This window comes from Musca vetustissima, unplaced genomic scaffold (assembly GCF_032173495.1).
Source record: "Musca vetustissima isolate MV318-11 ecotype Yass unplaced genomic scaffold, APGP_CSIRO_Mvet_v1 utg12221, whole genome shotgun sequence".
Classification (NCBI taxonomy): Eukaryota; Metazoa; Arthropoda; class Insecta; order Diptera; family Muscidae; genus Musca; species Musca vetustissima.
The window spans coordinates 437,667-455,727 of record NW_026883087.1 but is presented as its reverse complement, the minus strand read 5'-3'; the positions used below and the strand labels follow the sequence as shown (position 1 = coordinate 455,727).

At 35.0% G+C, this 18,061-nt stretch overlaps 1 protein-coding gene across 1 annotated transcript; it reads right to left on the bottom strand.

Moving 5' to 3' along the window:
- Nucleotides 1–1,942: 1,942 nt before the first annotated feature.
- On the bottom strand, nucleotides 1,943–3,885 carry LOC133329841 (glucose dehydrogenase [FAD, quinone]-like). The gene is made up of 2 exons (XM_061538306.1): nucleotides 3,507–3,885; nucleotides 1,943–3,441 (listed from the first exon to the last, which is right to left on the bottom strand). The coding sequence occupies exons 1-2, from the start codon at nucleotides 3,883–3,885 to the stop codon at nucleotides 1,943–1,945; spliced, it is 1,878 nt and encodes a 625-aa protein (XP_061394290.1).
- Nucleotides 3,886–18,061: the final 14,176 nt, after the last annotated feature.

Here is an 18,061-nt window from a genome sequence, read left to right as displayed (position 1 = left end):
AATCACTCTCGGGGCCAAAATTATGAATCGAATGCCGCGAAATTTTACATAGGGAGGGAGATGTACTTAAGTAATAAGCAGGGCTAGATTGAAGATGATCATTCACTATATAGCGGTTAATTTGAACCTAGAGGTTTGTGCGCAAAATTGATCAAAGACTTTATTTTTGTTTTCTATTCATATCGCTCCCACGACCACAGTTTTCAACCGAATGCCATGAAATTTTACATAAGGAAGGGGACATGACCAACAAATGAGCCTGGTTAGTTTGGAGATGATCAACTAATATATAGCGGGTCAAATTAACCTAGATTCTTGTGCGCAAAATTTACCAAATATTTCTGTTTGTCATTCCAGTCGCTATAGGGGCCACGATTATGATCCGAATGTCAGCAAATTTTACATGGGGAAAGAGATATGCCCAACAAATGATCCTGGCTAGTTTTATGATTATCGGTTAACATTTAGTGGTTCATTTGGACCTAGACTTTGATGCCCAAAATTGACCAACGTCTTAATTTGTATTTCTTGTTCTAATCGCTCTCGGGACCACAATTATGAACTGAATTTTACAAAATTTTACACAGGGAAGGGGATCTGTAGAACAAATGAGCTTGGCTATTTTGAAGATAATCGCTCGATATTTAGTTGGTAAAATAAACCTAGACTTTTGTGCGCATAATTGATCAACGATTTTTGTTAGTCTTTTAAGTCGTTCTAGAGGCCACGATTATGATCCGAATGTCACCAAATTTTACACAGGGAAGGGGTTCTGTCCAACGAATAAGTATGTGTAGTTTGAAAATGATCGCTCAATATTTAGCTTGTCAAATGCGCCTAAAACTTTGTGCGCAAAAGGGATTAACGACTTAATTTTTATTTCTTGTTCTGGTCGCTCTCGCGGCCACAATGTTGGACCGAATGTTACGAAATTTTTCATAGGGAAGGGGATCTGTGCAACAAATGAGCACGGCTACTTTGAAGATAATCGCTCGATATTTAGCTGGCCAAAAGAACCTGGACTTTTGTGCGCAAAATAGGCCATCGACTTTATTTGTTGTTTTTTGTTCTGATCGCTCTAGAGGCCATGAATCTTAACCGAATGTCACGAAATTTTGCACGCAGATGTGGATTCATCCAACGAATAAGCATGGTTAGTTTGAAGATGATCGCTCAATATTTAGTTGGTCAAATGGGGCTAGACTTTTGTGCGCAAAATGAATCAACGACTTAATTTTTGGTTCTTGTTCTGATTGCTCTAGAACCCACAAATCTTAACCGAGTGTCGCGAAACTTTGCATGGAGAATTGGATCCATCCAACGAATAAGCATGTGTACATTGATGGCAATCGCTCAACATTTAATGGGATATTTGGACCTAGACTTTTGTGCGCAATCTGGACCAGAGACATAATTTTTGTTTCTTGTTCAAATCGTTCTCGGGACCACAATTATGACCCAAGTAAAATTAAAATTTTCATGGGGAGAGGTATAAGTCCAACTAATAATCATGGCAAATTTCAAGATAATCGACCAAGATTTAGTTGATCAAATGGACCTAGAATCCTGTGCGCAAAATGTACCAAAGGCCACAATTACGAACCGAATATAACGAATAAACATTTTTTATATATTTAAATAATTTATTTTTATATTTTAAATTAAGGACTATTCAACTTAACCTAATTTTATAGTTTAATATCATAATTTTTATAAATAAATTGTCATTTCTTTCCTCTTCTTCTTATATAAATAATTTTTTTTTGTTGTTGCTATATAAAAAAAATTACTAAACTATGACAGGCACACTAAATACAGTTTTTTCGATTTGGTTTCACATAACTTAAAAAATAATTTAAAAAATAATTCATTCACTCGTCTCCACTCTCATACACTGGACCTCTAACGAGCATTCTCTCGCTCTTACTCTCCCTCCTTCCTCCTACACCACCGTATTTTTAATCCAAAATTCCTTAATCATATCCGAACCCTTTTCGGCAATCATAATGACAGGAGCATTTGTGTTGGCACTAACCAAATTCGGCATTATACTGGCATCGATGACACGTAGACCACGAATACCATAGACCCTCAGTTGTGGATCCACAACGGCCTCGGGGTCCCAATAGGGACCCATTTTACAGGTACCAACCGGATGATAAATTGTCACAGTGTAATGACGGATCATACATTCCCAATAGGGATCGGTAAACATTTGCAGATGTTGACACCCAGGCCATTTAATGGCTGAAAGCCTGGAACCAAATCTCTGCATTGCCTGGGTCCTTGATAGGGCCACTGCAATTTTCACACCTTCTATCAGAGTTTTTGTATCAAAATCATCGGTCAGGTAATTGGGTATAATGTAAGGATAGTCGAAGGGATTTCCGGATCGCAGTTTTATCGAACCTTTACTACGTGGCCTCAGTAACATGGGTATTATGCTCCAGACATCATGATTGTTGATCTTCTCAAAGACGGCACGGTAGAAGGCATCCGTAAGGCCATGGGCCTTGCGCAGCTGATTACCACCATCGGAATTTGTTGACCCTGAGACAAAATGGAATTCAATATCCGGCCAATCCATGGTGGCATTGGCGTACTTTGTATTGACAAAGGCCAGACCCTCAACACCACCCAAAATCGTGAGGGGACCCTGACCAAAGACGGCATATTGCAGCACCGTGGACATGGAATGGAAACGATTTTCCACAATCGACACCGGTTGGTTGACCATGAAGGTCAGACCACCCAATCCGATATGGTCCTGCATATTTTCTCCCACATTCAGCTCCTTGATGACAGGGATGCGATGTTTGGTCAATTCCTTGCGAGGTCCAATACCCGACAGCATCAACAGCTGGGGAGAGTTGACGGAACCTCCGGACAAAATTACCTCTTTCTTGGCTCGCACATGATACAGCTTCTGGTCCTTGACAAATTCCACACCAAATGCCAACTTAGTGACAGGATCAATCATAATCCTGGTGACATGAGAATTCATGGAAATGTGTAAATTGGGCCTGAGCCGTGCCGGTCTCAAGAAAGCCTTGGCGGTACTGCAACGACTGCCACGCCTCGTAGTACCCTGGGCAATCATAAAGCCAGCCTGCTTTTCACCATTCAAATCGCGATTTTCATAGCCCATTTCAACGCCGGCCTCAACAAAACTTGCCGCCAATGGGGTGTGATAGGGAGCCTCTCCCACCGTTAGATATCCACCCGTCGAATGATAAGGGGTACTGGCCAAATAGGGATTGGTATTGTCCTCTGATTTTTTGAAATAATACAAAGCATCACGATAACCCCAGCCGGGGTTGCCCAAGGCCTCCCAGGCATCGTAGTCATGTTTGCTGCCTCGAAGGTATAACATATAATTCAAAACACTGGAACCACCCAAGACTTTACCTCTGGGCCAGTTACAGCGACCTCCGTTCATGGCTAAAAGAAAAATCACAAATTAGCAACTTCTTTAAATCCAAAAAAAATTCTCCTCCTCTACTCACCCAAACAAGTGGTTCCCGACGGTTCTGTCTTATATTTCCAATCCATTTTACTCAACTGCAAATATCCCGCCATTAGTGGTACATCTGATATCTCCGTTTCATCACCACCTGCCTCAAGCAGCAGAACATTCCAATTTTCCACTTCCGTTAGACGATTTGCCACCACAGCCCCTGCCGATCCTGCTCCTATCACAATAAAATCGTAGTGATCTCTGATTTCATCTCCTGCGGTATCAATGGGTTTCGACTCGGGATCCATAATTTCTTCATATTGAAAATAGGCAATTGCTGCTAGTAGGGTGGGTATGAACCAACTGTTACTTGTGGCCGCCGTCAGGGCGCCACCCACCACTGCCGCCGTATTGGCTATTGCGCTCATGTTGTGGGAGAAGAGCTACTCTCAAGGGAATTCTCTTTTTTGTTGGCAGATCGTTGGGAGAGTTTACTGGGAGTGAGAGAACATTTCCCAGGGAGAAAGAACGAACTGGAAAGAGAAAGAAAATAAAATTATGAATAAGGGATCATTATTTTGTTATCGATAGTTTGAAAAATATATATAGAAAAGAAAAATTTTATCGGTAGTTTTTGTTTGAAAGAAAAATTATCGATCATTTTCTGTAATCGATAATTTAGATAACAATTTTTCTATATAGATAATGTTAACGATATTTTTTCCATACGGAAAAATAATTATCGATAATTGTTCTATACTGAAAATTTGTTATCGATAAATTTTTAAATATAGAAAATTATTATCGATAAAAAATATATTATCGATCATTTGTCAATGCAGAAAAATTATTGTCGACTGTTTTTTTCAATACACTAATATTGTTATCGATTGGTTTGCTACATGAAAAAAATGTTATCGATTATTTTTTATACATAAAAATTGTTATGGATAATTTTGCCATGCCAAAAATATGTTATTGATATATTTTTTTTATACAAAAATATGTTATCGATATATTTTTATACAAAAAAATGTGTTTTCGATATAGTTTTTATACAAAAAATATGTTATCGATATATTTATTTATACAAAAAATATGTTATCTTTAAAAAAAATATGTTATCTATATATTTTTTATACAAAAATTATGTTATCGATGTATTATTTATACAAAACACATGTTATCGATATATTATTTATACAAAAAATATGTTATCGATATATTATTTTATACAAAAAATATGTTATCGATATATTTTTTTATACAAAAAATATTTTATCGATATATTTTTTATACAAAAATTATGTTATCGATGTATTATTTATACAAAAAATATGTTATCGATATATTTTTTATGCAAAAAATGTTATCGATATTTGTTCTATACAATAAAGCTATTATCGATTATATTTCTATAAAAAATAACTATCATCGATAATTTTTCTTGGCATATAAATTATTGTCGATTATTTTTCCATACAAAAAAATTTTATCGATAATTTTTTCTATACAAAATTTTTTATCGATAATATTTTTATAAAAAAAAAATTATTATCGATAATTTTTCTACTCAGAAAAATAGTATTGATAATTCTTCTATACAAAAAAATATCGATATTTTTTCTATATAGAAAAATTGTTATCGATAACTTTTTATATAGAAATATTGTAGTCGATAATTTTTTAATACGGAAAAATTTTAATCGATAATTTTTGTATACAGAAAATTTGTTATTGATAATTTTTCGATACGGAAAAAATGTTATCGATAAATTTTCTATGCCAAATAATCACTATCGATAATTTTTCTATACAAAAAATATGTTATCAATAAATTTTTTTAACAAAAACACTTTTTATCGATAATTTTTCTATATACAAAATTGTTATCGATAATTTTTGATTGCGAAAAATTATTTTCGTTCTTTTTTTTCATAGAAAAATTGTTATCGATAATTTTATAGTTTGTTCAATTATTATCGATAATTGTTCTGTCCAAAAAATGAATTATCGATAATTTTTAATACAAAAAAATTGTTATCGATAATTTTTTTATACCAAAAAAATGTTATCGATAATTTGTTATACAAAAATTGTTAACGATAAATTTTCTATATAAAAAATGTTTTATCAATAATTTTTCTATACAGACAAATTCTTATCGATTGTTACTGATAATTACCGATAATTAATTTTTGGTATAGAAAAATTAATTATCGATAATTTTTTTACAAAAAATTTTTATCGATAATTTTTCAATACAAAAAATTAATTATCGATAATTTGTCAATGCAAAAAATTAATTATCGATAAATTTGTATACAAAAAATAATTGTTATCGATAAATTTTCTATATAAAAAAAAGTATTATCAATATTTTTTCTATACAGAAAAATTCTTATCGATTGTTACTGATAATTTTTTTTAGCCACAAAAATTGTTATCGATAAATTTTGTATATGAAAAAAATTTTATCGATAATTTTTCCCCAAGTAATAGTACTTTTTTGTAATCGAAACACGATTAAAACCCCATCTACATTTACATGGTGACTACAACAACAAGAAATCTCCCACCAATAGCAAAAACACCAAAATTTACTGTGAGTGACAAATAAAAATTGCGCCCAGAATATTAATTAGCCATGGTGGTCACTCCGAACTACGCTACGGTTATCATGTCCACGAATCAATGCACCGTAACGATGACACCATTTCTTTGGAGGTTTTTGTTTTTGGGTAACCTGGGTTATAAAGTTTTTTAGTTGTTGTTTTTTTTTTCTTGTGACCAACCTCTGTGTCTGATTGAAAATGAAAGCTTCGTCTTTTTGGCAGGTTTGAATAAAAAAATTCCGGAAATATTGCTCCATAATCACACAGCACACTGACACAATAATAATGTAACTGATAGACAGATACGCCGCGTTGATAAGGACGTGATGGGAATTGAACAATTAGTGGGAGGGTGAGACTTCGATTTTATATATGGGTATATAAAGTGTCATCATGTGCATCTTTTATTTAGAAAAAAAAAATTGTAATAAAATTCGAGTATTTTTTGAGTGATTTTTTGTGAAATAAAAAATCCCCAAGGAGATTTCCAAAGACCTATAAAATAGATTCCCATATTTTTGTTTTTTTTTTTTTTTTTTTTTTTTTTTGAAAATAAAAACATTTCAAATTTTTAACTATTCCCCTAAAATTTATTTTTGTATTTCGATAAAACACAATCTGAAATAATTTTCTGTATTGAATTTTTTTTTTTTTTGAATAATAGATCTTTCCCTTTCTCATTGGTTATAATAGCAGGTCTTAATTTTAAATTATAGCCACCAACATTTTCTTGGCATTAAAATGTGTTAATATATCACGTCGACACCTTTTTTTGGTTACGCTCGATAATTATGGTGTAAATGTGTGTATGTCGCACGCATGGTTGACACTAAGATATGCGGTAGCGTAATTAATAATTTTAATTTATAAAAAAAAAAATTGTCAGCCACGAAAAAAAATATTTTTAAAAAATCCACGCCTAATTGTAGGCATTGAAAAATTAATTTAAAAAAAATCCACGCCTATATGTAGGCAACTATGATTCAAGACTGGAGGTCACAAGATGCTGGTAAGGAGCATGCACCAGGTGATTAGTACAATTTGTCTAGAAGAATGCATGCCCAATGATTGGAACCTCAGCATCCTGTGTTCCGTGCACAAAACAGGAGACAAGACGATATGTGCCAACTATAGAGGTATAAGTCTCCTTCACATCGCATATAAAGTGCTATACAGCGTACTGTGTGAACGACTGATGGTCAATGACATTATTGGACCATACCAATGTGGCTTCAGACCTGGCAAATCTACCATTGACCAGATTTTCACACTGCACCAAATCCTGGAAAAAACATTCCACCTATTCGTCGACTATAAAGCCGCATTCGACAGCCCTATCCGTTCAGAGGTGTATAAAGTCATGTCTGCGTTTGGCATTCCTGCAAAATTAATTCGGCTATGCAGGATAATTTTAACAGGCACAAGATCAGCAGTTAAAATCGAAAAAGAACTCTCGGATCCCGTTTAATATCGAACGAGGATTCAGACAAGGCGATAGTTTGTCGTGTGACCTTTTTAACATCCTGCTGGAAAAGGTCATACGAGAGGCAAAAGTAAACCGGAATGGCACTCTGTACACCAAAAAACACATGTTACTCGACTACGCCGCCAATGACATCGACATAATGGGTCGAACATTAAGAGCGGTAACAGCCACCTTTGAACAAATTGAGAAGAGTTTGCCAAAGTGGGTCTGGCATTAAAAGCGCGAGAAGACCAAGCTGATGGTATCCAGTAGACTCGGACCAACTGTGGAACTTGAGAACTACAGCTTCGAGGTAGTCAAAGATTTTATATACCTTGGTACTGCCATAAACAAATCGAATGACATCAGTTTTGAAATTCGGAGAAGGATAGTGATGGTCAACAGATGCAACGATGGTCTAAGTAAGCAGTTTAGAAGCAGGGCCACCTCCCGCCAGACCAAACTCACACTCTACAAAACGCTGATACTACCCGTGCTGTTATATGGATGTGAAGCATGGGTACTTGCGCAAGCGGATGAGGCAGCTCATGGAGTGTTTGAGAGAAAAATTTTCCGAAAGATCTATGGGCCGATCTGTGAGTCTGGCAGTTGAACGGCGAGAAGACCAAGATGATGGTATCAACGCGCAAGACGTCCAGTAGACTCGGACCAACTGTAGAACTTGAGAACTACAGCTTCGAGGTAGTCAAAGATTTTATATACCTTGGCACCGCCATAAATAAAACGAATGACATCCGTTTTGAAATTCGGAGAAGGATAGTGATGTCCAATCGATGCTACTATGGTCTGAGCAAACAACTCAAAAGCAAGGCCACCTCCCGCCAGACCAAACTCACACTCTACAAGACGCTGATACTACTCGTGCTGTTATATGGATCTGAAGCATGGGTACTTACGCAAGCAGATGAGGCAGCTGTTGGAGTGTTTGTGAGAAAAATTCTTCGAATGATCTATGGGCCGATTTGCGTTGACGGTGAATATCGCCGTCGAATGAACCATGAGTTGTACCAGCTATTCTCGGACAACGACATTGTTAGACGTATTGAACTGCAGCGACCACGTTGGACAGGTCATGTTGTGAGAATAGATGAAGATGCCCCAGCTCAGAAGGCATATAAAAGCGAACCAGCAGATGCTTCACGCAGAAGGGGAAGGCCACGAATACGATGGGAGGATCAAGTGGAAGATAACATTGCCGAATATAGTCTTTCAAATTGGAAAAACTGCACAAAAGACCGAACGATAGTTCTGTCACAAGCCAGCTAAGTACTAAGGATAGGCATTGAAAAAATATTTTTAATAAATCCACGCCTGTGTGTAGGCTATGAAAAAATATTTTTAATAAATCCACGCCTGTGTGTAGGCTATGAAAAAATATTTTTAATAAATCCACGCCTGTGTGTAGGCTATGAAAAAATATTTTTAATAAATCCACGCCTGTGTGTAGGCTATGAAAAATTATTTTTAATAAATCCACGCCTGTGTGTAGGCTATGAAAAATTATTTTTACAAATACTTTTAAAAATTCCACGCGTATTTTTAGACCATGAAAAATACTTTTAAAAATTCCACGCGTATTTTTAGACCATGAAAAATACTTTTAAAAATTCCACGCCTATTTAAGGGCCATGAAAAAATATTTAGTAAAAATCCAATCCAATATTAATTTTCGTTATACTCCCCGGAAAAATCCCAAAATGACCCCGCAATGAAATTAATTCGTTGCTTCGCCGAAAGAAAAACACCTGCATAAATTACACAAAGCCATTGAACTTCCAATGTCTGCTACAAAATTTTACATGGCTTATAAACTAGGAAATAAAATTTGATAGTCACTTTTCCGCCACTCTCCATATAATTTCCAAAAAAAAAACAACAACGTCAGACAAAACATAATTAAAATAAATTTACATGGCTAGTTTTTAGTTTTGTTTCTGTTTTGGATTTCCAGTTGTGAACACCTTGAACTTGACTTTTCATCGTGTTCCGCAGAGGCTGCCATTGAGAGGCAGACATTGGCGGCTGTCATTCATGGGTTGATATAATTATCTCAATTTCATTTCAAGCTACTTCTTCTTCTTCGCCTTCTCATTTTTTTCGTTAGCCACTCTTTGAGGTAAATCGATGGTGTGGGTAGGTGGTGGCCAATGGAAAACCTGTTTGAAAAATTTTCCCGCTAGCCGACGAATTTTCTGGTTAACAATTCAACTGTTTTACAACAACTGGTTGTTATTTTTTATTGCCTGGATTGTTGTTGTTTTAAAGTTCCACACACACATACAGCCTTAGATTACCTTGGCATTACAACATTTTTTTCTCCTAGGCGGAACTTGTTTTTCCTTTGGCATTTTCCTCAAATCGAGTAAATTCCAAAAATGAATTTTCTTCTTCTTCTTCTTCACATCAATGCTTTGGTTTGGTTATTCAGAGAAGCATCGGAGTTATTAATACGTAATCTACGTTACGGTGGTGAATGTATCATTACGTTACGTCATTGACTAATTAAAAAAAACCATATGTTTGATGAATATTTATTTTGTTAATTACTGAGCGATTTGTTTATTTAAAAATCGAAATGCTATTTTTAGAGCGGGAGAAAGATTATGGTAATATTTAAAAATTTCGAAGTTAATTAGCGGGCGATAAATTATTTTTGGAATTAGTTTAACGACACGTTACGTGATTGCTTATATTGTGTTTACTCAGAGGAGTCTATAGTTTAAATATAGGTGAGGTCGTGGCCTTCCCCTTCTGCGTGAACCATCAGCTGGTTCGCTTTTATATGCCTTCTGGGCTGGGGCATCTTCATCCATTCTCACAACATGACCTAGCCAACGTAGTCGCTGCAGCTCAATACGTCTACCAATGTCGATGTTCGAGAATAGCTGGTACAACTCATGGTATAATCGACGGCGATATTCACCGTCAACGCGGATCGGCCCATAGATCTTTCGGAGAATTCTTCTCTCAAGCACCCCAAGAGCTGCCTCATCTGCTTGCGGAAGTACCCATGCTTTAGATTTATATAACAGCACGGGTAGTATCAGCGTCTTGCAGAGTGTGAGTTTGGTCTGGCGGGAGGTGGCCTTGCTTTTGAGTTGTGTGCTCAGACAATAGTAACATCGGTTGGCCATCACTATCCTTCTACGAATTTCAAAACTGATGTCATTCGTTTTATTTATGGCGGTACCAAGGTAGATAAAATCTTTGACTACCTCGAAGCTGTAGTTCTCAAGTTCCACAATTGGTCCGAGTCTACTGGACGTCTTGCGCGTTGATACCATCAGCTTGGTCTTCTCGCCGTTCAACTGCCAGACCCACTTTGGCAGACTCCTTATCAATTTGTTCAAAGGTGGCTGTTACCGCTCTCAATGTTCGGCCCATTATGTCGATGTCATCGGCGTAGGCGAGTAACTGGTGTTGTTTGGTGTACAGAGTGCCATTTCTGTTCACTTTTGCCTCTCGTATGACCTTTCCAGTAGGATGTTAAAAAGGTCACACGACAAACTGTCACCTTGTCTAAATCCTCGTTCGGTATTAAAGGGCTCCGAGAGGTCATTTCCGACTTTAACTACTGATCTTGTGCCTGTTAAAGTTATCCTTGAATTAATTTTGCAGGAATGCCAAACGCAGACATGGCTTTGAACACCTCTGAACGGATAGGGCTGTCGAATGCGACTTTATAGTCGACGAATAGGTCGAGGAATGTGTAAATGTGTTTTTCGTGGGTTTTTTTCCAGGATTTGGCGCAGAGTGAAAATCTGGTCAATGGTGGATTTGCCAGGTCTGAAGCCACATTGGTATGGTATGTCATTGACCATTGGCTTCAGTCGTTCACACACAGTACGCTGGATAGCACTTTATATGCGATGAGAAGGAGACTTATTCCTCCATAGTTGTCACAGTCCGTCTTGTATCCTTTTTTGTGCACGGGCCACAGGATGCTGAGGTTCCAATCATTGGGCATGTATTCTTCTAGCCAAATTGTACTAATCAGCTTCTGCATGCTCCTTACCAGCATCCCACCACCAGTCTTGAATAGTTCGGCTTGTAATCCATCGGCACCTGCTGCTTTGTTATTCTTCAGCCGATTGATTGCTATTCTGACTCCATCTTGGCTAGGTGGTATACTCTCTATACCGCCATCTATTATTGGTTCTGGGGTATCCTCTTCACCGCTACTATTTGATACCAGACGTTTTTCAAAATGCTCCTTCCAGATCCTCAGAACGCTGTCTGTATCTGCCACCAGGTTTCCTTCTTTATCTCTACAGGAGGATGTGCCTGCACCAAAGCCTTCGGTTTGATGTTTTACCCGTTGGTAGAATTTTCGGACTTCATTCTGACTCCTGTACATCTCGATTTGCTCACGGTTTTCTTGTTTCTTCTTTTTTTTTTTTGAAAATACGTTTCTTCTCTCTCCTTTTCTCCCGATAGTTCTTCATCGCATTACGCGTTGCTACTATCCGCAGGGTTGCCCTATACCCTGCGTTTTTCATATCAGTAGCATTACGACACTCCTGATCGTACCACGAATTTCTTGATGGTGGTCTTTGGTATCCAAGTGTTGCTTTTGCTGCAGTTTGTAGGGAGTGGACAATTCTCTGCCATTGTGCTTCTATACTATTATCGGGACAAGGGGTGCTTTCGTCAAGCAGTTGGGTAAGATGAACGGCCTCGGCTACCTGTTGTGTTTGCAGCTTTTTGACGTCAAATTTCCGTTAAAACCTTTGCGGCTACATTAAGACGGGTGCGTACCTTGGCTGCCACAAGGTAATGGTCCGAATCGATATTCGCTCCCCGGATCGATCGGACGTCTAGAAAACTGGATGAATGCCTTCCGTCTATCACAACATTATCAATATAATTGCTTGATCAGGAGAGATCCATGAGGTCTTGTGTAGATCGAAATACTTGAATCTGGTGCTGCTAACTACAATGTTTTTTGCTTCCGCGAAGTCAATCAACCACATGCCGTTGTCCGATGTTTCTTCGAGGAGGCTGAATTTTCCGACGCTGGGGCCAAAGATATTTAATATCATGGCCAGGTCAACGATCATATGCTGTTTCTAGGCGCCCGTAAAATATGTCTTTGGTCTGTTCATCTTTATTTTCGGTCGGAGCATGGGCACAACTAAGACTGATGTAGAGAAGAACTTCGTTTTTATGCGGATTATAGCAAATCGCTCATCTACAGGAGTGAATCTGGAGACGAAGTCTACAAATTCTATCTCATAGCTCAAATATAAAAATTTGATATTTTCTTTGTTGTTCTTTTTATTATTCTTTCTTAATTACCTTTCCGATCCACACCTCGTATTTTTTGTTCATTCAAATTTTAATAAAAAGCCGCTGGCTGTTACCTCCGCACACAATACCCGACATTCTTTCTTTCAAACAACTTTCATTGGATTACCGTTAACTGGCACAGATTTGTTTTCGAATATAACGATTTTATTCGAATTTGTTTGGACAAGAAGAAGACAAGTGTAAAACAAAATACGAAAAGAATGACACCGCCAAACAAGTAAAGGTTAAAAGCAAATGACTAACCCCCCACAATATGATATGAGGGCGTAGAATATGGCACACGTTTAAATACAGCAACAACAACAACAAATATTGATTTCCATATAGAGTAAAAAGTAAGAAAGTCGCTTAAGAAGCGGCGACGCATGTGCGCACTCACCTTTGCGGCTAACAAATTTTGGTTATGGATATTTATGAATAGGAAATGATAAAATAGAAAATAATAAAAAAAAAACAATTCTAATAAGAAATTCTGTCTCTGCTTTTGGTTGGGAATTTAAGATATGCAAATGTGTTTTTTTGGTTATTCGGCTTTTTTGGAATAAAATTAGTCGTAGCACTTTCAATTTCACTTTTTATACCCTTCAGCACACTGTGGTACAGGGTATTATGTCTTTGTGCATATGTTTGTAACAGGCAAAAGGAAACGAGATAGACCCATGGTTCCTTTTGAGAATATGTATAGAATCACTTTCTGAGTCAATTTACGTCCTTCTGTCCATGTTTTTTGTGAACAAAGTACAGATCGAATTTATAATGTGATTTGTATGAAATTTGGCACATTTCACTTATTTGGCCTAAGGACAATCCCTATTGAAATTTGGAGAAAACCAGTTCAGATTTAGATATAGCTCCCATATATAGTTTCGTCCGATTTAAGGTAAGTGGTGCACAAAATTCGGCACAGCGTACTGAATTAACCCTAGAATGATGTGTGCTAAGTTTCGTGAAAATCGGTTCAGATTTAGATATAGCTCCCATATATATTTTCGTCCGATTTAAGGTAAATGGTGTACCAAAGTACCTTAATATTTTTCGATTTGCACGAAATTTGACACAGCGTAAAGAATTAGGTATAAAATGATGTGCGTTAAGTTTCCTGAAAATCGGTTCAGATTTAGATATAGCTGTCATATATATTTTCGTCCGATTTAAGTTAAATGGTGTACCAAAGTTCCTATATATCTTTTGATTTGCACGAAATTTGGCACAGCGTAATGAATTAGGTCTAGAATGATGTGTTTTAAGTTTCCTGAAAATCGGTTCAGATTTAGATATAGCTTCTATATCTGACCAAACGATAAATTTAGTATCGGTTGCAGAATGATATTGATCCAATTTCATTTTACTGGTCCTTTAAAAATACGACGTCTGTTTGGATTCATCTGTTAAATATACCCAATGTGGTGAAGGGTATCATATATTCGGCCCGCCCGTCTTTACTACTTTCCTTACTGGATTTTATTTGGGAAAAATGCCTTTAACCTCTTTAAAGGTTTTTTTCATATTTAAGAAAATCAAATTTCTCAAAACCCTTATATTTTCAAAATTCTTAAAAAATTGTATTGCTTTCAATAAAAAACAGTGAGCGGAGCAGTATAGTCGGACGCGTCTGATCATACGATACCCTACAAAACTACCACCGAACTCTAACTTTCTGCGTATGTTTATTCCGAGCCTGAGCAATATTTCGTGATATTTGCACCCGCTTAGAGGCCAACAGCTTCTCTTCCTTACACAGCTTCTCTTCCTTACAGCCCTTCTAATTACTTGTCTAGAGTCCTTTCACCATGTGTTGTATTGTGATGTTCGGCTTATAATTGTGGCCTATAGATCGACTCGAAAAAACACAAACCATTAATTTTTTGATCCACATTATACCAAAATAATTATCTGATTATCACCGAAAATTATATTCGTTGTCCTTGACCATAACTGGAACCTCATGGAACATTTCAAAGCGATAAGCGCTATAATTCCGCCCTCTTCCGATAAACCATTACCACACTGGTTTATCTGAATATCTGAATGAAAATAATATCTGAATACGTAAGCACCTGTAAATATTTATGTGTAACTCTCACATCCGAGTACATACGACAATATTATTGATATCAATATAAAGGTCAACCACTCGTCTTGGATATACTATCAATTTTTTTGGGTCTCTGTCCTTCAGGAGTAAATATATACGCAATAGAATACAAATTTTGTAATTTTTCACACAAAAGTCTGGGTCCATTTGACCCTCTATACATTGACTAATCTTTTTCAAAACAGGCATGCTTATTCTTTGGCCCAATCCCCTTCTCCATTTCAAATTTCGTGATGTTCGGGCCATGATTGCGGCCTCTGGAGCGACCAGAAAATCAGACAAACATAAAGTTTTTGGCCCATTTCATCCCCTAATCTTTACCAAAAACAATAGGGGTCTTCATTGGCCAGAACCCATCATACATGCAAAATTTCATGAAGATTGGTCCATAACTGTGGCCTGTATCGTGTTTACAAATTATAATGGACAGACGGGCGGGCGGACGAACACACATGTCTAGATCGACTCAGCTAGTCCATATATGACGATCGGTATACTAAAAGGTGGGTCTATGACCAATATTTCGCTGCGTTACAAACTCTTGGGGCTGCACAAAGCTATAATATCCTGACAACTTATAAAAATCCAAAAATAATAACAATTTAATATTTTTCAGCCAATTATTTTTATTGTTTAAAAATAGTAGAAACCTCACACGCTTTCTTGTTTAAAAAAAAAAAAAACAAAAACATTTAAAAAAGTCAAAAACCAATTGTTTAAGAAATATTCTTTTAAAAATTCCACAAAAATCATACAAAATATTTTAATAATTTTCAGTCAGGACTAGAACTTTTTTAAATTTTATTTTTTTTTTAAAAATTTAATTTTTTTTTTTTTTAATTTAATTTTTTTTTAAATTTTTTTTAAAAAAAATTTTATTATTTTTTTTTAATTTTTTTTAATTTTGATTTTAAAAAAATTCACGCCTTGAACTCTTTAAAAATTATGCTAAAATATCCAAAAATATTTTTAAGATTCAACAATTTTCTATTCACGAATATCTAACCATTAAAAAAATATTTTGTTAACAAATCTATGCATATAGCTCTTAAAAATATATATGTTTTTATAAAAAGTTAATAAAGGAAACCCAATGAATATTTTCTCAAAAATTACAAAATTTTTTTTATAATGTTTACATTTAAAAAATATAATTATGATAATTTTTTTTCGAAATCGAAATAAAATCAGAATATACCGACAGAAATACCGACAAAAATTTAATCTAAAGATTTATCGATCTTTTCCAAAAACAATAGGGGTCTTCATTGGCCAGAACCCATGCTACATGCAAAATTTCATGAAGATTGGTCCATAACTGTGGCCTGTATCGTCTTTACAAATTATAATGGACAGACGGAAGGACACACATGTCTAGATCGTCTCAGCTAGACGAGATATGACGATCGGTATAATTAAAGGTCGGTCTAGGACCAATATTGAGGCTGCACAAAGCTATAATACCCTTACAACTTAGTTGTGGAGGGTATAAAAATCCAAAAATAAGAAAAATTTAATATTTTTCAGCCAATTATTTTTATTGTTTAAAAAATAGTAGAAACCTCACTCCCTTTGTTGTTAAAAAAATATTTAAAAAAAGTCAAAAACCAATTGTTTAAGAAATATTCTTTTAAAAAATCCACAATAATCATACAAAATATTTTAATAATTTTTAGTCAAGACTATAACTTTTTTTCAATTTTTTAAAAATTTTTTTGAATTTTTTTTTTCAAAAATTTTTTTTTTCATTTTTTTTTTAATTTTTTCCAATTTTTTTTTAATTTTTATTTTAAAAAAATTCATGCCTAGAACTCTTTAAAAAGTATGCTAAAATATCCAAAAATATTTTTAAGATTCAACAATTTTCTATTCACGAATATCTAACCAATAAAATTTTTTTTTTTTTTTAACAAATCTATGCATATAGCTCTTAAAAAAATATATATTTTTATAAAAAGTAAACCCAAAGAATATTCACTCAAAAATTAAAAACATTTTTTTATAATGTTTACATTTAAAAAATATAATTATGATAAATTTTTTTCGAAATCGAATTTAGGCGTGGATTTTAAAAAAAATATTTGTTTATAACCAACAAATTAAAAATATTTTAAAGAAAATCCATATCGAAAAGATGTGAAAAATATTTTATTTATTATCCACGCAGTGTTTTTATGAAAAAAAAATATACTTTTTTAAAAAATTTTCTTAGAACTCTTGATATTATATTTTATAAAGAAATGGCTCTTAAAAAATCTTTTCGTAGATTTAATATATATATATATATATATATATATATTTGTTCTTAAAAAGTCCTTGTATTGTGTTCTTTAAAAAAATATTTTTTCTTAAAAATTCTAGGTTAGAATTCTTTAACTAAATTTTAATCCAATCCTAGATACCTTTAAAAATAATTTTTAAAGAATCCATACCTAGAGCGAAAAAAAAATTATTAAAACATATATTTTAAAAACCCGTATGTATGAATCTAATAAAAACCAGTAAGGAAAGTAGTAAAGTCGGACGGGGCCGACTATATGATACCCTTCACCACTTTGAGTATATTCAAGAAATGAATCCTAACAGAAGTCGTATGTGTCAGTCTCGTTTCCTACTGCCTGCTACAAACATATGCGCAAAAACATAATATCCTGTGCCAGAAAAAAAATTGGTTCAAGAACCTCAAAACCTGGGGGGTACCAGAAAAAATTGACCACTATTTATAGTGTAGAGATGTGCTACCTAATAAGAACTCGACGTACTAAATTAAGTCAATTTGGTTGAAAAATACGATCAGAACCCCCAAAATACCAAAAATTTGGGGTACCGTTATATGGGGACTACCAGAAAAACTAGACCTATATTTATAATTTTTAGTGGAGTAATTTGGTACCCAATAAGAACCCAATGTACAAAATTTCAGAGAATTCAGTTATAAAACAAGCCCAAGAACCTCAAAATACCGAAAATGTGGGGTACCCTTATATGGGAGCTATGCCTAAACGTGGACCGATTTTCTCCAATTTCAATAGGTTTCGTCCTTGGGCCAATTAAGTGACCTGTGCCAAATTTCATCCAAATCGGATCATAAATGTGAC

Coding starts and splice junctions, on each gene's coding strand:
- LOC133329841 (XM_061538306.1), bottom strand. CDS start 3,885: ATGAGCGCAATAGCCAATACGGCGGCAGTGGTGGGTGGCGCCCTGACG. Junction 3,442..3,506: donor GTCGGGAACCACTTGTTTGG/GTGAGTAGAGGA, acceptor TTTTTCTTTTAG/CCATGAACGGAGGTCGCTGT.